At 59.4% G+C, this 14298-nt stretch overlaps 1 protein-coding gene across 6 annotated transcripts in view; it reads right to left on the bottom strand.

Annotated features, from left to right (window-relative positions):
• ITPR1 (inositol 1,4,5-trisphosphate receptor type 1) overlaps positions 1-14298 on the bottom strand; it is a 223293-nt gene that overhangs the window by 194063 nt on the left and 14932 nt on the right. For all 6 annotated transcript variants that reach the window (XM_054594640.1, XM_054594639.1, XM_054594637.1 and 3 more), the window contains exons 3-4: positions 10126-10233; positions 7489-7559 (exon numbers count right to left, since the gene is read on the bottom strand). In XM_054594640.1, coding sequence (XP_054450615.1) covers positions 7489-7559; positions 10126-10217 — 163 coding nt within the window. In that variant the 5' untranslated portion in view covers positions 10218-10233. The remainder of the gene's footprint in view (positions 1-7488; positions 7560-10125; positions 10234-14298) is intronic.

Below are 14298 nucleotides of genomic sequence, written 5' to 3' on the forward strand. Positions count from 1 at the left end.
CACTGCTAGAGCTGGGAACGGTGAAACTGTCTTAGGAAAAAACACCGATTCCTCCCGGCCAGGTTCATGCAAGGCGGCATCATGCCGGCGCTAGGCCGGGGCGCAGACCAAGATCTGGTCTGTCCAGATGCTCCGACACCTCGCTGGGAGGACGGAAACAGAAGAGAGCCATGACAGGTGCTCTCCTCGACGCTGCCACATGGCCCGTTAGCGTGCACCGCTGGTTCATTACAGACGTTTGTTCCTGGGTCAGCGTAGCTCCGAAAGGCGCACTGGGGCAATAGAGGCGGCAGCTGATTAAGAACTCCGGCAAGCCAGTAAAGGAGTACCCTACGGCCAGCCCCGTCTGCGGGCAGTTTGGGGTAGGTACGCGAAGGCAGGCTCCCGATGCCCGGCTGCCTGGACTCACATCCTGCCTCTGCTGCTTCGGTGGAACCTCGGACCCAGCCCTCCACCCCTCGAGCGTCAGCATCCCCACTTGTAAAAGGGGTGAGCCCTTCTACCACTGCCGTTGCCTCATGGGGGGGGTTATGGGGACTGAAGAAACATATGTTAAGGCAATGACACAAATTAAGTACATTATTGTATGTGAGCACCATACAAAGTAGTCACTATTATTCCGATTTACAGAAAACAGATTATGATCAATTACACAGGGTAGTGGGGCAAAAATGACGTTTTTAATCTATGGCCCAAACACAGCAGCTAGAGAGTGAGAGAGAGAGAGAGAGAGAGAGAGAGAGAGAGAGAGAGAGAGAGAGAGAGAGAAGAGTGTGTGTGTGTGTGTGTGTGTGTGTTGAGGGGGAATCAGGGTGTGTTCCAGCCCTGATGTTGACACAGACTTGCTCTTTGACCCCAGGAGACTTCCTGTATCTAATTTCCTCATGTGTCAAGAAAGGAAGTGAACGAGTTCTCATAACCCCAGTGATTCGCCCCATGCCTTCATCGGGGCGCTGAAGGCAGGATTAGCTAAGCCGCTGCGCTCCGCTCCTGGGAGCGAGCGGCCGGCAGCACTGTAAGGCAGCGTGACGCCAGTGCGTGGCTCCACGTCCCGATCCGTCTTGCGCTCCGTGGAGGGCCGCAAGGGCAACCTGAGGTCCCGTTAGATGACGTGGTTGCGTTTGGGGCACTCAAGGCGTGTCATGGCGCACAGAGCTGACATGTGCTCTCCGTTAGCCAGCGAGACGTTCGGGGTAAGAGAACAGAAGACCGGGTCTGGGGTCTCTATCCCATGGCGACTCATTTAAAAAAGAAGCCGTCCAGCACATCCAGGCACCCTGGCTCCCGGCCCCTGCGCAGGCGCCTGGCACCCACAGGCCCGCACCTCAAAGCTCTGGGTGAGTGGGCAGAGACCCGGCGAGGGGCACGCGGAGCGCGCAGCCTCCCACGTCACCGGGCAGCGGGCACCATCCCCCTGGCTGGGCGAGGCGCTGTGAGCACTGTGCACTGCCCGGGGGACTGATTTAAATTACAGTGTTGTTCCCTTCAAGTGGAGCCCGGTGGTGCAAGATTGAGATAAGCTGGTAAATCTGAAATGAGGATTATTTTAAGAACCTACTAATCTTTTTATTAAATTTGAATTGATTTTGTGAATACAGTACAAGTTGCAAGAGACGTTCCCCCAAAGCAGTGGAGCTGCACACAAAAAGCCTCCAGTGCCCTCGAGGCATGTGCTTGACAAGCAGTAACCAGACTCTTTCATCTGCCGGTTCTCAGGACCGGCAGGAGCTAAGCCAGAAGGCCAGTCAGGGCTTAGAGTCAAACAACAAACAAAATTTACGGTAGGCCCTCCCCTCGGCGACGAGGGATTTAAAACTAAATGAGATAGGAGTTCATTCCTTGCATGCTTTGCCTAAAGAAAAAAAACTATTGCTTAGCAACAAGGAAGACAATGTGCGGCGAAGGAGGGGCTCTGAAAGAGAGCAGAGCCAGGAGCCAGCGCGGCCACCTTGGTCCACAGGACCTTTGCGACCCAGTACCCAGGCTGTGTCCCCCTCTGGCCCCAGCGGAAGGCCTGGCTGTTTCCCCCCAACCCCTCTTATCTTGACTGAGGAGACGGCGACCACAGGAGACAGGAGCGGCTCCTGCCGGCCAAGGCCCCCGGATGCGGGGCTTTCTGGCGGGACGTCAGTTGGCCGCGAGTTTCAAGCTGGGAAGGATCCTCCAAGTCATGTCGCCTGAACTCCATCTCTCACGTGGGGAAACTGAGTCCCGGAGCAACGAAGTGATCGCCCGCCCCCGCGGCCTCAGAGCAGCGGGCGGCAGCCCCAGGCTGGACGCTCGCTCTCCGGTCGGATGGTCGGAGGGCGCCCTTCACCTCCTCCGTCCTCCTGCAGCTCTGAGCGCCGTGCCCTAGCTCCACACCCGCCCCCCCCCCCGCCCCCGCCGGTCCACAGTCTGCGGGCACAGCGACGGCCAGAGAAGCAGGCTGCTGGCACGCAAATGCTTGTCACACTCTCAAGAAACGGGGTTCTCACAGAGGCCCCAGCAGGGCTGCGGGGAGGCTCAAGGCCAACCCACAAAGAGCTCACCTAGGATGCAGAACCCTTCTCCTCGCTCCGGTGAGCCATCCTGCCGGGCCCGTGAGCTCCCAACAGGTGGGCTGGCACTGGACAGACACCCTGGGCCTGGGGAAGGGGGCCCAGGGAACCCAGAGGCCTCCAGCCTGTTCCTCAAGTTCAGGCCCTGCCTTGGACCCAAGCGTGGCCTGTCACAGCCTCGCCACAGCCGTCACCCGGTGGCGCCCCAACCAGGGCTCCGGCTGTCACGCTCGGAAGCAGGACGCGTGCTCAGGAGCCAGAGTCTTCAGCCAGCAATTCCCTCTGGAGATGGCGGGGCGGCCACGCTGCCCAGGGCCGGACCCCACGTCATGCTGCTGGGGACCCGCTGCGTGCCCCCCAGCTCGTCCTAACGTACGCTAAGCCAGAAGGGTCCAGGGCTTTGTCTTCCCACTTGGCTCTCTTCCTCGTAGACATGGGAACAAATTAACGCGCGGAGGAGCGTGGACAGGAAGTGATGACTGGGCCCACTCTCGTGTGGAGGCTGGAGGCGACAAGGGCCGCAGCTTGGCGGAACTCTTGTACTGTGTGTGGAGAAGGGTCCGTGGGGCAAGGGCCCAGGCCTACGGAGAGGGTTCTGGTCTGCGACAATCCCAAGTCATGTGACTTGGGGCCACGCCCCTGGACTGGGCCAGAGATGTGGAGCTCAAGGAGACAGCATGTGAAATGCCATAGCCTTTGCCCCAGAAAACATCTAGACAGCAGGGACAACGTCACCCGGGGTCGAAGGCATTTCACCTGCATCCCCTCTGCGTGCGCATCAGCAGCTGCTGTGCGGACCACCCACTCCTCAGCACAGGCTCCCGCACGGGCGCTGGGCAGTGCGCCGGCACCGATTTCCTCGGAAGCCTCCACCGTTCCTCCTGGGGGGGGGAGGGGCCTCTACTGGGTGGGGGCAGGGTTCAAGAAATGCATGCGGAATGAAGGGCAATCATTCGCTGCCCTGACGATGGGCAAGTGGCTCTGTTTCTAGGGCCTCCAGGGCCTCATCTGCGGAATGGGGCCGCGGATGCCTCCCCGCAGAGGCAGGTGGCGGGGACTGCGAGGTTGCTCACGGGAAGTGCACCGCACAAAGTGCCTGCTCCGTGAACGCTGGACGCTGTCATTTACAAGGGGGTCTGTTTCCCCGCGAAATGTTAACACCGCTGGACGCCAGGGAGACCATGTTTAACCCATCTGGCCGCCCCTGCCCTGGCCCCCGGCCTCCTCCGCCAAGGCCGGCCGCCGGTGGTCCAGAGAGGGGCCCTCACACGTCTCCAGCTGGGCGTCTACTTCCACACTACACTGGCTTAGTGGACTGTTGTGCTTGAACCCAACCTGACCAGGGAGACAGCAGCAGCACAGGACAAGGAAAAAAACTCAGTGAGAACGTCCGCACTCGCACCCTGACCTCTGGCCTCTTTCCCAACCGACGCAAACCACTGGACGACAACACAGTGCCCCTTCCCCCTCACCCTTCCCTGCCCGAACGTCTCCCCATCTCTCAGCCTCCATTCCCCTCCAAACAGCCTCTCTTCTGAAACTAGGAGGTTTCTACAAGGTGAAAAGCCTCTCAGACTTGGGTGGCATTGAGATGGTAGCACCTGAACAAGATCAAGGGCTTGGAGCTGCCCTGGCCACACCGCTCGGTGGGTTAGAGCGTCGTCCTGACACGCCAAGGCTGCGGCGTCCACCCCAGGTTACGGGCACGCGCAAGAAGCAATCAAGGAACGCATCACTCAGTGGAACTGCCTATCAGTGCTTCTCTCCTTTCTACTCTCTCTGAAAGGAGGGAGGGAGGGAGGGACGAGGGAGGAAGGAAGGTAGGACAGGAAACAAGGGAGGAAAGGAAGGAGGGAGGGAAGGAGGGAGAAGAATGAACGAATCTGGGGCCAAGGTCCGCCTCTTGAACTGAATGGAGAAGACTGACCTGGAAAAGTATGGCCGGCCCAGAGCCCACCTACTCCCAACAGCCCCAGAGGTCACGGAGAAAACAGCAGGATTCGGAGGCTGGGATGCAGACTGGCTGTGAGCCTCTATGTTCTCTGGGTAGAAGGTGCTGCTGTGGGGGGCGGGGCAGTGGGCATGAGAGAGGAAAAGGTTACACGGAGGAAAAAGAGTTCACTGGCCACAGTGTCTGTTCCCCGTTTCAGCCACATTTGCCTCCCCTTGTCTTTCAAGCTTCGGGCAAAGCAACACAAATGAGGGGCTCGAGACGCCAGGCTGCCTCCCATGGGCACCGGCGCTCCAGGGCGGAGCCACGTCACGGAAGGACCGCAGCGGCTGTGTCACTGACTCTCCGCTCTTCTCCTTGCCTAGTGGGCAGGGACGCTGGCCGAACGGCACTCGGGCAATGCAGAAGGCCTGGCTTATGCGGCACAGGTGCGCAGCCAGCCTTTCTTCCTACCGCGGACGGCAGGCGCGGGAGAGGTAGCCAAGGGAACCGCAGAAAGCAAGCAAGTTGCTTGGCAATGTCATTTTACCATCAGAAAGAAGCGAGTGTGCTCCACAGTTTAACTCTCCTGAATCTGTTATGAAAAGAACAGCTACCAGTCACTGAGCAAGTCTTGGGTACCGCGTACTCTGGCCCTTCGCCCATACTGTCCTCAATCCTGCTGCCTTTAGAGGGAAGGAATCATTTTCCCCCACTTTACAGGTGAGCAAATAATCTCAGAAAAACCCCAGTAAGCTATCAAGTCACTCAGCTTGTATGTGGAAACAGTGAGCCTCAAACCTGGGTCCATGGGTCCATGCGCACGCCCCTCCCACAAAAGCATTTGAAGTGAGGAGGAACGATAGTCACCCTCATATCGTTAAAGGGGTCACACGTAGTTCCTCGCCCTTATGAGCACCAGGCTCCGCACTAGGTGCTGGGGATGGAAAGATAAGACGACAAGGCATAACTGGGGACCAGGCTCTCTCGGGAATAATTCAAAACACATTTCATCTTCACGATGACTGTGCAAAGCAGAGCTGTTGCCACCTCCCAGCTTACAGGTGAGAACACCAAGGTTCACGGAGGTTAAGCAATTAGTCGCGTGTCACATGGCCAAGAATTAGTGGGCTCTTGACCGAAACCTGACACCCTGACCCGAGGGCCTGTTGCTAACCACGTGGGCGGCACGTTTTCGGAGGCGCTCACAAAACCACACCCCGAAGTCAGAATCCACAGGCAGCACTGCAGAAACAGGCCTTTGGTCCCCGTTGACTTAAGAGCAGGCTATGATGGCTCTCGATACCATTTAGGAAATGGCAAGAACAGAGCGGAAGCCACAGCAAACCTAAATGGCTAAACGCAGCTCTGCCGACTGCTCAGATAAAGATGCCGCCACCCCACCCAGCGGGCCACTGCTGCTCCTGTGTCGGTCGCGTCTGTCACCCTGCAGGGCGCTATGGCAGGGCGAGCACGTGGACCGGAAATGCCACCCAGCTCCAATGCTAAACAGCATCACGGCTTCAAAATGCACTTGTGTTTAAAAGGCAGTGATCCTTTCCAAGAGAGACCATCTTCTTTAAGGGGGGAAAAAAAAAGTTTCAAGCACGCTGCCCCAGAACCAAAGGGCTGCTTCAGAAAGTGTCTGAATCCGGGCAGTGGGGGCTGGCCGGCCCCTCCCTGTCGCACTGGGCAGGGAGGCAGCCGACTCTGAACCAGGTTTGCCCCCTCCGTTCTGAGCACCTTGCCTCCGAAGAAGGCTCTACTGTTGCTGTAGGGGAGAACGCGCGGCCACAAGCCAGGGCGGCCACAGCGCCCCCTGTAGACCCGGCCTGGCCACAGACGGAGCTCGGTTCTGCCCAAGTGGCCTCCATGACTGTTGCGTTTATCTCCAAACAGTCTCTCCACACTGGCCACCAGGTACACATCTGAGACTTGGCACCCGACCTCGCCCGGCGCGCTTTACCGAACTGACCCGGCACAGCACATTCACTTCTTCCCCAGGCTCCTCCCCCAGCTCCCGAGCCCTGGGTGTGGGGCGACAGGAGCTCACCCCAGACCCACGGGCTGGTCAACAGTTCTGTTTCCCTAACCAGCCCCTGGGTGCGAACCTCTCCGACGGCCTCATGCCCATGGGGAGCAGCTCAGCCCCAACTCTGCCACGTGGCCTCTCTCCTCTCGAATGTCTGCTTCCTATTTTATCAACATTTCTTTAGCTTTTATCCAAAATAGCAGCTCTTACGTCACCTTACAATAAGTACTTCTGGCTCAAATGACAGACTTTGCAAATGGCAAGGTGGGAGCCCTTGGAGGCTGAGGCCATAAGTCAAACACCTGAGCAAGTCACATACTGCAACCTGGGCTTCTGAGCCACTCGGGGAGCCTTGAAGTGCCAGTGCCCGGGCGCCCGCCCCCAAGAGTCACTGATGGGTCTGCAGGGGGGCCCAGTACCCCAAAATCTCTCCTCAATCAGGACTCCACAACTCGCGCGGAGACTCACTAACTGCCACAACAGAGAAGAAAGACATAATGTTTTGTATCCTCTTAAGACACTAACTACATGTGAAACACCTCCTGGGCTAAACGAGGCTACCTTCCAAGGAAGAGCCCAAACACAAGAGGCCTGAGGAAGCCAGCGCCGGAGGAAGGCTGTCCTGCCCGACCGCCAAGAGCAGCTCGCGGCAGGCCGCGGTCCCTGAGCACCTCGGAGCCTGCAGGGGGCAGCGAGATCCGCCGAAGCGTCATGTTTCCTGTGACTCGATCCACAAAGAAAATCGGCTTCATCCTACGCACAGCTGGGGACCGAGCCACACAAGTACAACGCTTTAAACTGAACGAACCGGTAACCAAGGGTGTGCAGGAGGCCAGTGGAGACCCTCATAGGAGCCATGCCAACCCTGACACTGACTGTGGCCTTTGCAAGAGTAAGTAAATGAACCAAAAATCCCACGCACAGCAACACACTGCATGGATTTTCAAGCGGCGCGAGCTGCCCACTCCAGACGACCACCGACTTACCTCTGAATTTCTTGGGCGGATTGTTGAGGTCCCCGGTTTCTGGCTGCACAACACAGCGATCATCGACCAGCCTGCAAAAAAGACAGACAAATGCCACATCAAGTCAAGTTCTACGCAAAAATCTACCAGCCAGGGCTGTTCCTGGGCTGAACTCAGACCGTCCCAGTCCCCTGCGGGGTGCGCTCTCGACACTAGAGCCCTCCTTCGCAGGCCCGTGAGCCCGACCCAGAAGCCCGCGATCCGCCGCTGCTGCCTGCGGTTCCCTGCCAGCTGCCTCCACGGGGGCTCTGAGCCCAGCACGCGATCCCACCCGGGGGAAGGTACTGCAACCAGTGGCAGCTGCGGGCCCGCTCCGTGCAAGGCTGCGGCTCCGGGGCCCGGCAATGTGAGGGCAGAAGAGCCAGGCCCGCCCTGAGGCAGCCCAAGATGGGTGTGGGGACTACAAAAACAACCGAGGAGGAGAATGGAACCCGGGCTGTGAGGGGGGAGAGCACGGCCCCTGTGCCGCGGCCGCCTGAGCAGCAGGGGCGGGGCAGGGCAGAGTCCTCGAGGAGCTGCAGGGGGTTGTGAGAGCGCGGGAGGAGGAAGGTGGGGGCACCACGGGGAGAGGGACCCGCCGGTGCGGGGAAGGCAGAGCCAGGGCTCAGGGCCCCGCCTGACCGCCTCCGTCGCAGAGCCCTTCTGGAAGAGCCCATCAAAGAATCTGCATTGAGCAGGTGAAGAGCGAGGCTGGGAGGAGCATCAGGGGCTTGTCCAAGCCGCCAGGGCGGCAAGACCAGCTCACCCTCCCGGCACCTCCTGGCCTTGGAGCCCCGGGGCTCCGCTGCGAGGAGACCCTGGCAGGTGCCCGCACCTCTCCACACTCAGAGGCCTTCCCCCTGTAATGGCGCTGGCATCCGCACTGGCGCTCACTGTCAGAGCTGCCAGAGGACGAAAGGCTGACGTGGGTGCAGAGGGGCGGGCACGCCGCGGTGAGCCCCGCGGCACTCAGAGCAGGGCCTGCGGCCGCTCACAGGTCCGCGGCCGCTGTTGCTGGAAAACGAGCAGGGTGCGCGGTTCCACCCGAGGAATGGGAGGAGGAAGGACTCGGCCCGAAAGGAAGCGGGGACAACCAGAGGGGCCCGAGCGGCAGAAAGGCCTCTCTGCCAAAAGCCGCAGAGAGTACTTTATGAAATGACTTTGGGAAATGAATTTTTACGCAGCGGGGTCCAACCGGGCGCGTCTGAGATAACACGCTCCGGAGCCGCGCCCGCCCGCAGCACACGCCTACAGGAGCGGCAGCCGCGTGAGGAAGGAGGAGCTGGCTGCCGTGAGGACGAGGCTCCTGGGGCCGCTGCTGGCCTTCCTCCCCCATCTAATGAGGGTGGCTCTTGCCAAAGTCGACAAGGCCACCCCAGGGCTCCACCCGGCCCCTCTCCACAGGGCAGCGCGGCCGGCCCCCTCTCCTGGGGCTGACCGTCCTGCTCCCGCCCGCCGGTGGGGCTGCGTCCCCTCTCCTCCCCTCTGCCAGACGACAGGAGGGCAGGGAAGACACGCAAGTGAGGATGCCGCGGAATACGTCTGTACCGCTAAAAGGTGGGTTACGGTTTCTCAAAAGAAACTTTGCAGGCAAGCAGGGATGGGCATGGAACGTTCAAAGTGATGAAAAGCAAGGACCTGCGACCTAGACCACTCTACTCAGCAAAGCTGTTATTCAGAACGGAAGGGCAGAGAAAGGGCCTCCCAGACGAGGCAAAGCTAAAGGAGTTCATGCTCACCAAGCCCTCATTATATGAGTGTCAAAGGGGCTTGTTTAAGAAAAAGGTCAAAACTATGAACATTAAAATGACAACGAACTCACAGCTGTCAACAACTGAATCTAAAAAAATAAAAACAAAGCAAAAAACTAGAACAGGAACAGAATCACAGAAATGGAGATCACATGGCGGGTTATCCGTGGGGGTGGGAGGGGGGAGAGTTGGGGGGAAAAGGTACAGGGATTAAGAAGCGTAATTGGTACCAACAAAATAAGGAGCAGGAGGTTAAGAACAGCCCAGGAAATGGAGAAGCCAAAGACCCCATATGTACGACCCATGAACATGAACTAAGGGGGGGGATGCTGGCAGGAGGGGGTGCAGGGCGGAGAGGGATAAAGGGAGAAAATTGGGACAACTGCAATAGCATAATCAGTAAAATATACTTCTTAAAAAATTGAAGAAAGTACAAAGGAGCAAAAACCTGATGTGCAGGACTCTGCGTGATTTGTAACTTTTGAATGCACAGGGGACGTAGAGGGGAGCAGGTGCGGCTGCCGGGAAAGCCAGCCTCCCAGCGGCTCTGGGGGTGGCTCCTGCGACAGAGACGTCACCGTCGGACAGGAGAGTTTTTCGGGAGCTGAAGAGCCCGTCTTGGGGTCTATAGACATCAATCTTAAGTTCTATCCCACGTGGTGGACACATAGCACATTCCCCGTCCATAGGCAGGAAAGGAAGTGACAGTAAATTCCAAATGAACACGGGATTTGGTAGTCACGATTCCAACACCCCTGGAAAGGCCCAAGTAAAACTGGGAGCATTCGTCTCTCAGAAAAATCAGTTTTTAAGCTGATGTTATGAGGCCAAACACATTTCTGCTGCATGAGAAATCGAGTGCTCTTACCCCAAGGTGCTAATGAATCCATTTGTCGATCCCTCTGCGTACAGAGAACAAATGTCTCCGATGTGTAGGAAACTAGACATCTTGTCAGACATGTCTTTCTCGAAAATCCTAGACAAAGTAAAATACACAACATTATTAGAAGGAAAGGCATGCGGGGGGCAGGGAAGGGGGGAAGCCCCTGAGCGCGGGCTCGGCTCGGCTCACTTTCCCAGAGAGCCCTGCTTAGAGCTGAACTGAGATGAGCGCGTGGCCGGCAGGCCTCTACGTGAGCCAAGCGAGCACCTGGGCGCCCATATTTCCCCCATAAATTACTGACTTTCAGGGTGTTCCAAGCACAGCAGCGCTTGTTTCCAACACAACCATGCCCCAATCCGATCCTGCAAGTTGAGGACCCTCGATATGGAACGGTGACCGTGAACATGGCAGGGAAGTCAGCCGGGAACCCGGCAGCAGGCAAGGCGCTGGCACGTCTGACCCACAAACCACGGACGCGTTCCATCAGCCCCGGGAAACGTGAACTCAGAAAAGCAGCACCCGGTATAAAACCAGGGTCTGCAGGTGCCTGCGCACTTGCAGCAGCCGAGCAAACCTAATAAAAGGAAACCCGGTAACTGGCACCGCGAAGCTCCAGCGGCCTGTTCAGGACACCCAACCGGACACACTCCTCCCAAGTGCTGTCTCAACACGTTTCCATCTCATCCTTCACCAGAAACACCTGCGGAGGGAGAACGGGCCTCGGCCCCTCGTCCAGACCCTTCCCAGCAGACAGGAGAATAGTAAGGCTCGGCGGGTTAGGGACCCGGGTCAGGAGTGCACACAGAGAGTTCGGGGCAGTCCTAGAAAGGGCTCGTAAATTCCAGGAAATCTCTGCGCAGCCCTGAACCCATCACACACCACCCACCCCTCTACCCTCCGCCCCCGAAAAACACCGACCTGGTTCATGGAAACAGCCCTCACCAGGGCCATGAACGCTGAGGAGTGGGCATCAATTATCAAAAGCTGCGTCTACTTGGGGACACAAGTCCCCTGAGCGGGAAGGCAGAGTGCTGGTGCGGGCTGCAGGCGGCCCAGCGTCCGTCAGGTCCCGGAGGCCGGGTGGACGCACAGGGGAGCGGGTCTGCCCCCGGCCGTCCTCACAAACCCAGACCCCGGAGCCGAGCCTCCACATCATCCCTCCAGGCCCCCTGCAAAGCCACAGGGGCCGCAAAGGCGCACGAGGCGTTCTCTCCCCACAGTGCCTTCTGGGTCCCTCTGGGGGCCGGCTGTCTTCCTGGAAGAGCCCTGCAGGAGGAAGGCTGGGGGAGCGCCGGGACGGAACACCGCCTGTTCCAGAACCGCAGCTCCCTGCACCCGAGAAGCAGCACGGGCCGGCTGCTTCAGCCCAGCACCCCCCGGGGACAGAGCGCTTCACTGTCGCACACTTCTGAGGGCAGAGCAGCAGCCCTGAGCCAGCCCCTCGCAACTGCGGGGACACACACAGACACACAGTGCGCCCAGGGGCCACTGGCCAAGTCCCTGGCCACCAGGCCCCTTCCTCCTACTTGGACATTTATGTCAAAGGCAAACCGGTGATTCCAACAGCACCCGGAAAGCTGCGCCCACTGAAGGCACGCAGGACATTCCTGCTTCCCTGAGGGTGTGATTTACGGGCCTTATCGGCTCGGGCCAGGGAGCCTGCGTGCCTCTGGCACTGACCGTCTGGAGGCGGCTGTGTGAGAGTCTGGAGACCGATGAAGTGCCCACCCACACACTCGGGCCTCCCAGGAGGACCCTGGCGAGCGGCTGAGTGCGGACAGCAGCGCTGGGCCCGGGGGCAAGGCCTTGTCCAGGGCGGCCACCTCTCCCCTTCTGGGCTTGCCCCTCCGCTGAGACTGTGACCCCCGCAGAGCCGAGGCCAGGCAACAGCAGAGGGACCCCGCTCCCGGGATCCCGCACACCGCCTGGTCACCCGACCCGGAGGCGCGAGCCCCGAACGCAGGGAGGCGGCCAGGACCCGGTGGCCAGGAGGGCGGGGTGGGAGTGCTCGGTGCAGCCGGCGGCCACAGCGGTCCGGCTCCGCGCCAGGCCCATTCCCGAAAAGAGTGGCTCGCACGTGTCCAGTGGGCTGACACACGCCAATGGGCAGAGGGCGTCACGCGTCCTCGCGTACTGAGCCCTCAAGTCCGCAGCTCGACGCCAGCTCTGCCTCCCCTCCTGTGACTGCTGGGCGCCGAGGGACAGGGCGGGAAGATGCCCAGGTGGCGCGCATTAGCACACGGCAAGGCAAGGCCCGGCCCGGCCCGGCCCCCGGCCCCGCAGCGGAGCTCTGCGTCCATGAGGAGCCCTGGAGCCTGGAGGAGAATGTGCACCCTTCCTCTTCTCTGGGGGCGAGGATATGGGGGACCAATTCTCTTCTTTATAGACAATTCCATTTTTTAATTTTAGTATTTTTTATTTTCTTGATTTGTGGTAGAGAGGTAGGGAGAAGAAATGAGAACAACGTCGATTTGTTGTTCTACTTATCGATGCATTTATTGGTTGAGTCTCGTGTGTGCCCTGCCTAGGGGATCAAACCTGCAACCTTTGCCTATGGGGACGATGCTCTAACCAACTCAGCCACCCAGCCAGGGCCACAGCTCTACTTCTTAAGTGTTCTACTTTGGTCTTAATTTTTCTACCCTGGCCACCTGACACTGATAAGTCAGAAGAGAACATGTAAGATCTTCCTGACCAACGAGCTTCTGAAAGAGAGACTGAGCGAGTAACCTTCAGCCAGGTTGTACGTCCGCCCACCCCCGCCCAAAACAGACCCGTCCGCCCACCACAGTCGGTGACCTTCGCCCGGGCGAGCTGCAGGGGCCATTTAAAAAAAACAACAAACATGGCGGGGGGTGGGGAGGCAGTGAAGGGACACAGGATCTCCCCCGGGGGTCTCAACAGGAAGTCCCCTCACAGAGGACCAGGGAGGCGGCTTCCCGGTCTGGCTGGAAACCTCTGGCGGCCTCTCTTCACCTCCAGGTAGTGAAGCGGGGGTGGCGGGGAGGAAGGGGAGAACCGAGAGGATGAGGACGAGTGGGGAAGGGGACCTGGAGCAGCCCCCAGGGCCGTCCTGGAAGGAAGAACCAAGGCCCGGACAGTGAACAGGCGCCTCGCCTGGCGGGGTGGCGGGGCGGGGGCCTGGAGCCGCCTCCCGACGCCCCCTCCCCCGAAGCAGGTGTGAGAACTCGCCTCCAGATCTCAGGTGGGGCTGGCCGGGCCCCTGGACTTCCCAAAGCCCCGTGTCACTCACGCAACAGGGGGCTGGGCTGGGGGACCAGGGTCCACCTAAGAGAAAAGCAGAGCCGGGCCAGCCAGCCCGGGAGCCGCACGGCCCTGGGCCGCCCGCAGGACGGACACGCACGCAGGGCTCTCTGCTATGACGCCCCGAGCTAACCCCCGCCTGCCAGCTCCAGAGCCCTGCCCTCTCTCTGCCCCGCTGGGACTGTGAGCCCCCACGGCCACCCAGCCCCCCAACCTCTCTGCCACCACTTCCTCATCTGCAGCATGAGGACAATGCTCCCTTCAAGGCACAGCTGTGACAAACAGATGGGCCAATGCAGAGAAAGGGGCTGGGACAGGGGCTGGCAGACATTCACCGCTCAAGGCTGGTAACTTTTTTTTTTTTAAGGACATGAAGTGGAATTCTGGAAGGTTCTAGGGCCTCACAGTTTAAACTCCGTAAAGCAAAGGCTCTTCGGGATAAAACAGCAGCTGAATACAGTAATGAGGGAACCGCCCCCTGGACCTGCGACGGTACACTTTGCTTCGGGGAGAAATAAGCACCCTTCCTAAGTCACCTGTTGAGCACAAGCTCCCTCCCAACAGCAGGGCGCTCTGGCCTCTCCGAGCGCACAGACGCACGGCATCCGGGGCGGAGGGCCACCACCCCTGTCCAGAGGCGCTCATTTACTCATCTGCCCCTTTGGACTGTGCGCCCACGAGGGCAGGTGGCGGAGTCCTCCCGTGGCGTCCCAGCCCCCGGTCCAGGGCCCGGACACGGCGAGGGGCCACATCTGGGTTCAGCGTAACTGCAGTCTCCCCTTCTCTGTCGCCTGAAGAACTTAAACTGCTCCGCAGGTGGTGGTCTTCTCAAAACGAATTAAAGCCACTTATGCTGAAAGGTAGAGAAGAGGCCTGGGGGCCCTTTCTCAACAG

Source organism: Pteronotus mesoamericanus, unplaced genomic scaffold (genome assembly GCF_021234165.1).
Source record: "Pteronotus mesoamericanus isolate MK-2021 breed Mesoamerican mustached bat unplaced genomic scaffold, CSHL_Meso_final scaffold_533, whole genome shotgun sequence".
Lineage (NCBI taxonomy): Eukaryota > Metazoa > Chordata > Mammalia > Chiroptera > Mormoopidae > Pteronotus > Pteronotus mesoamericanus.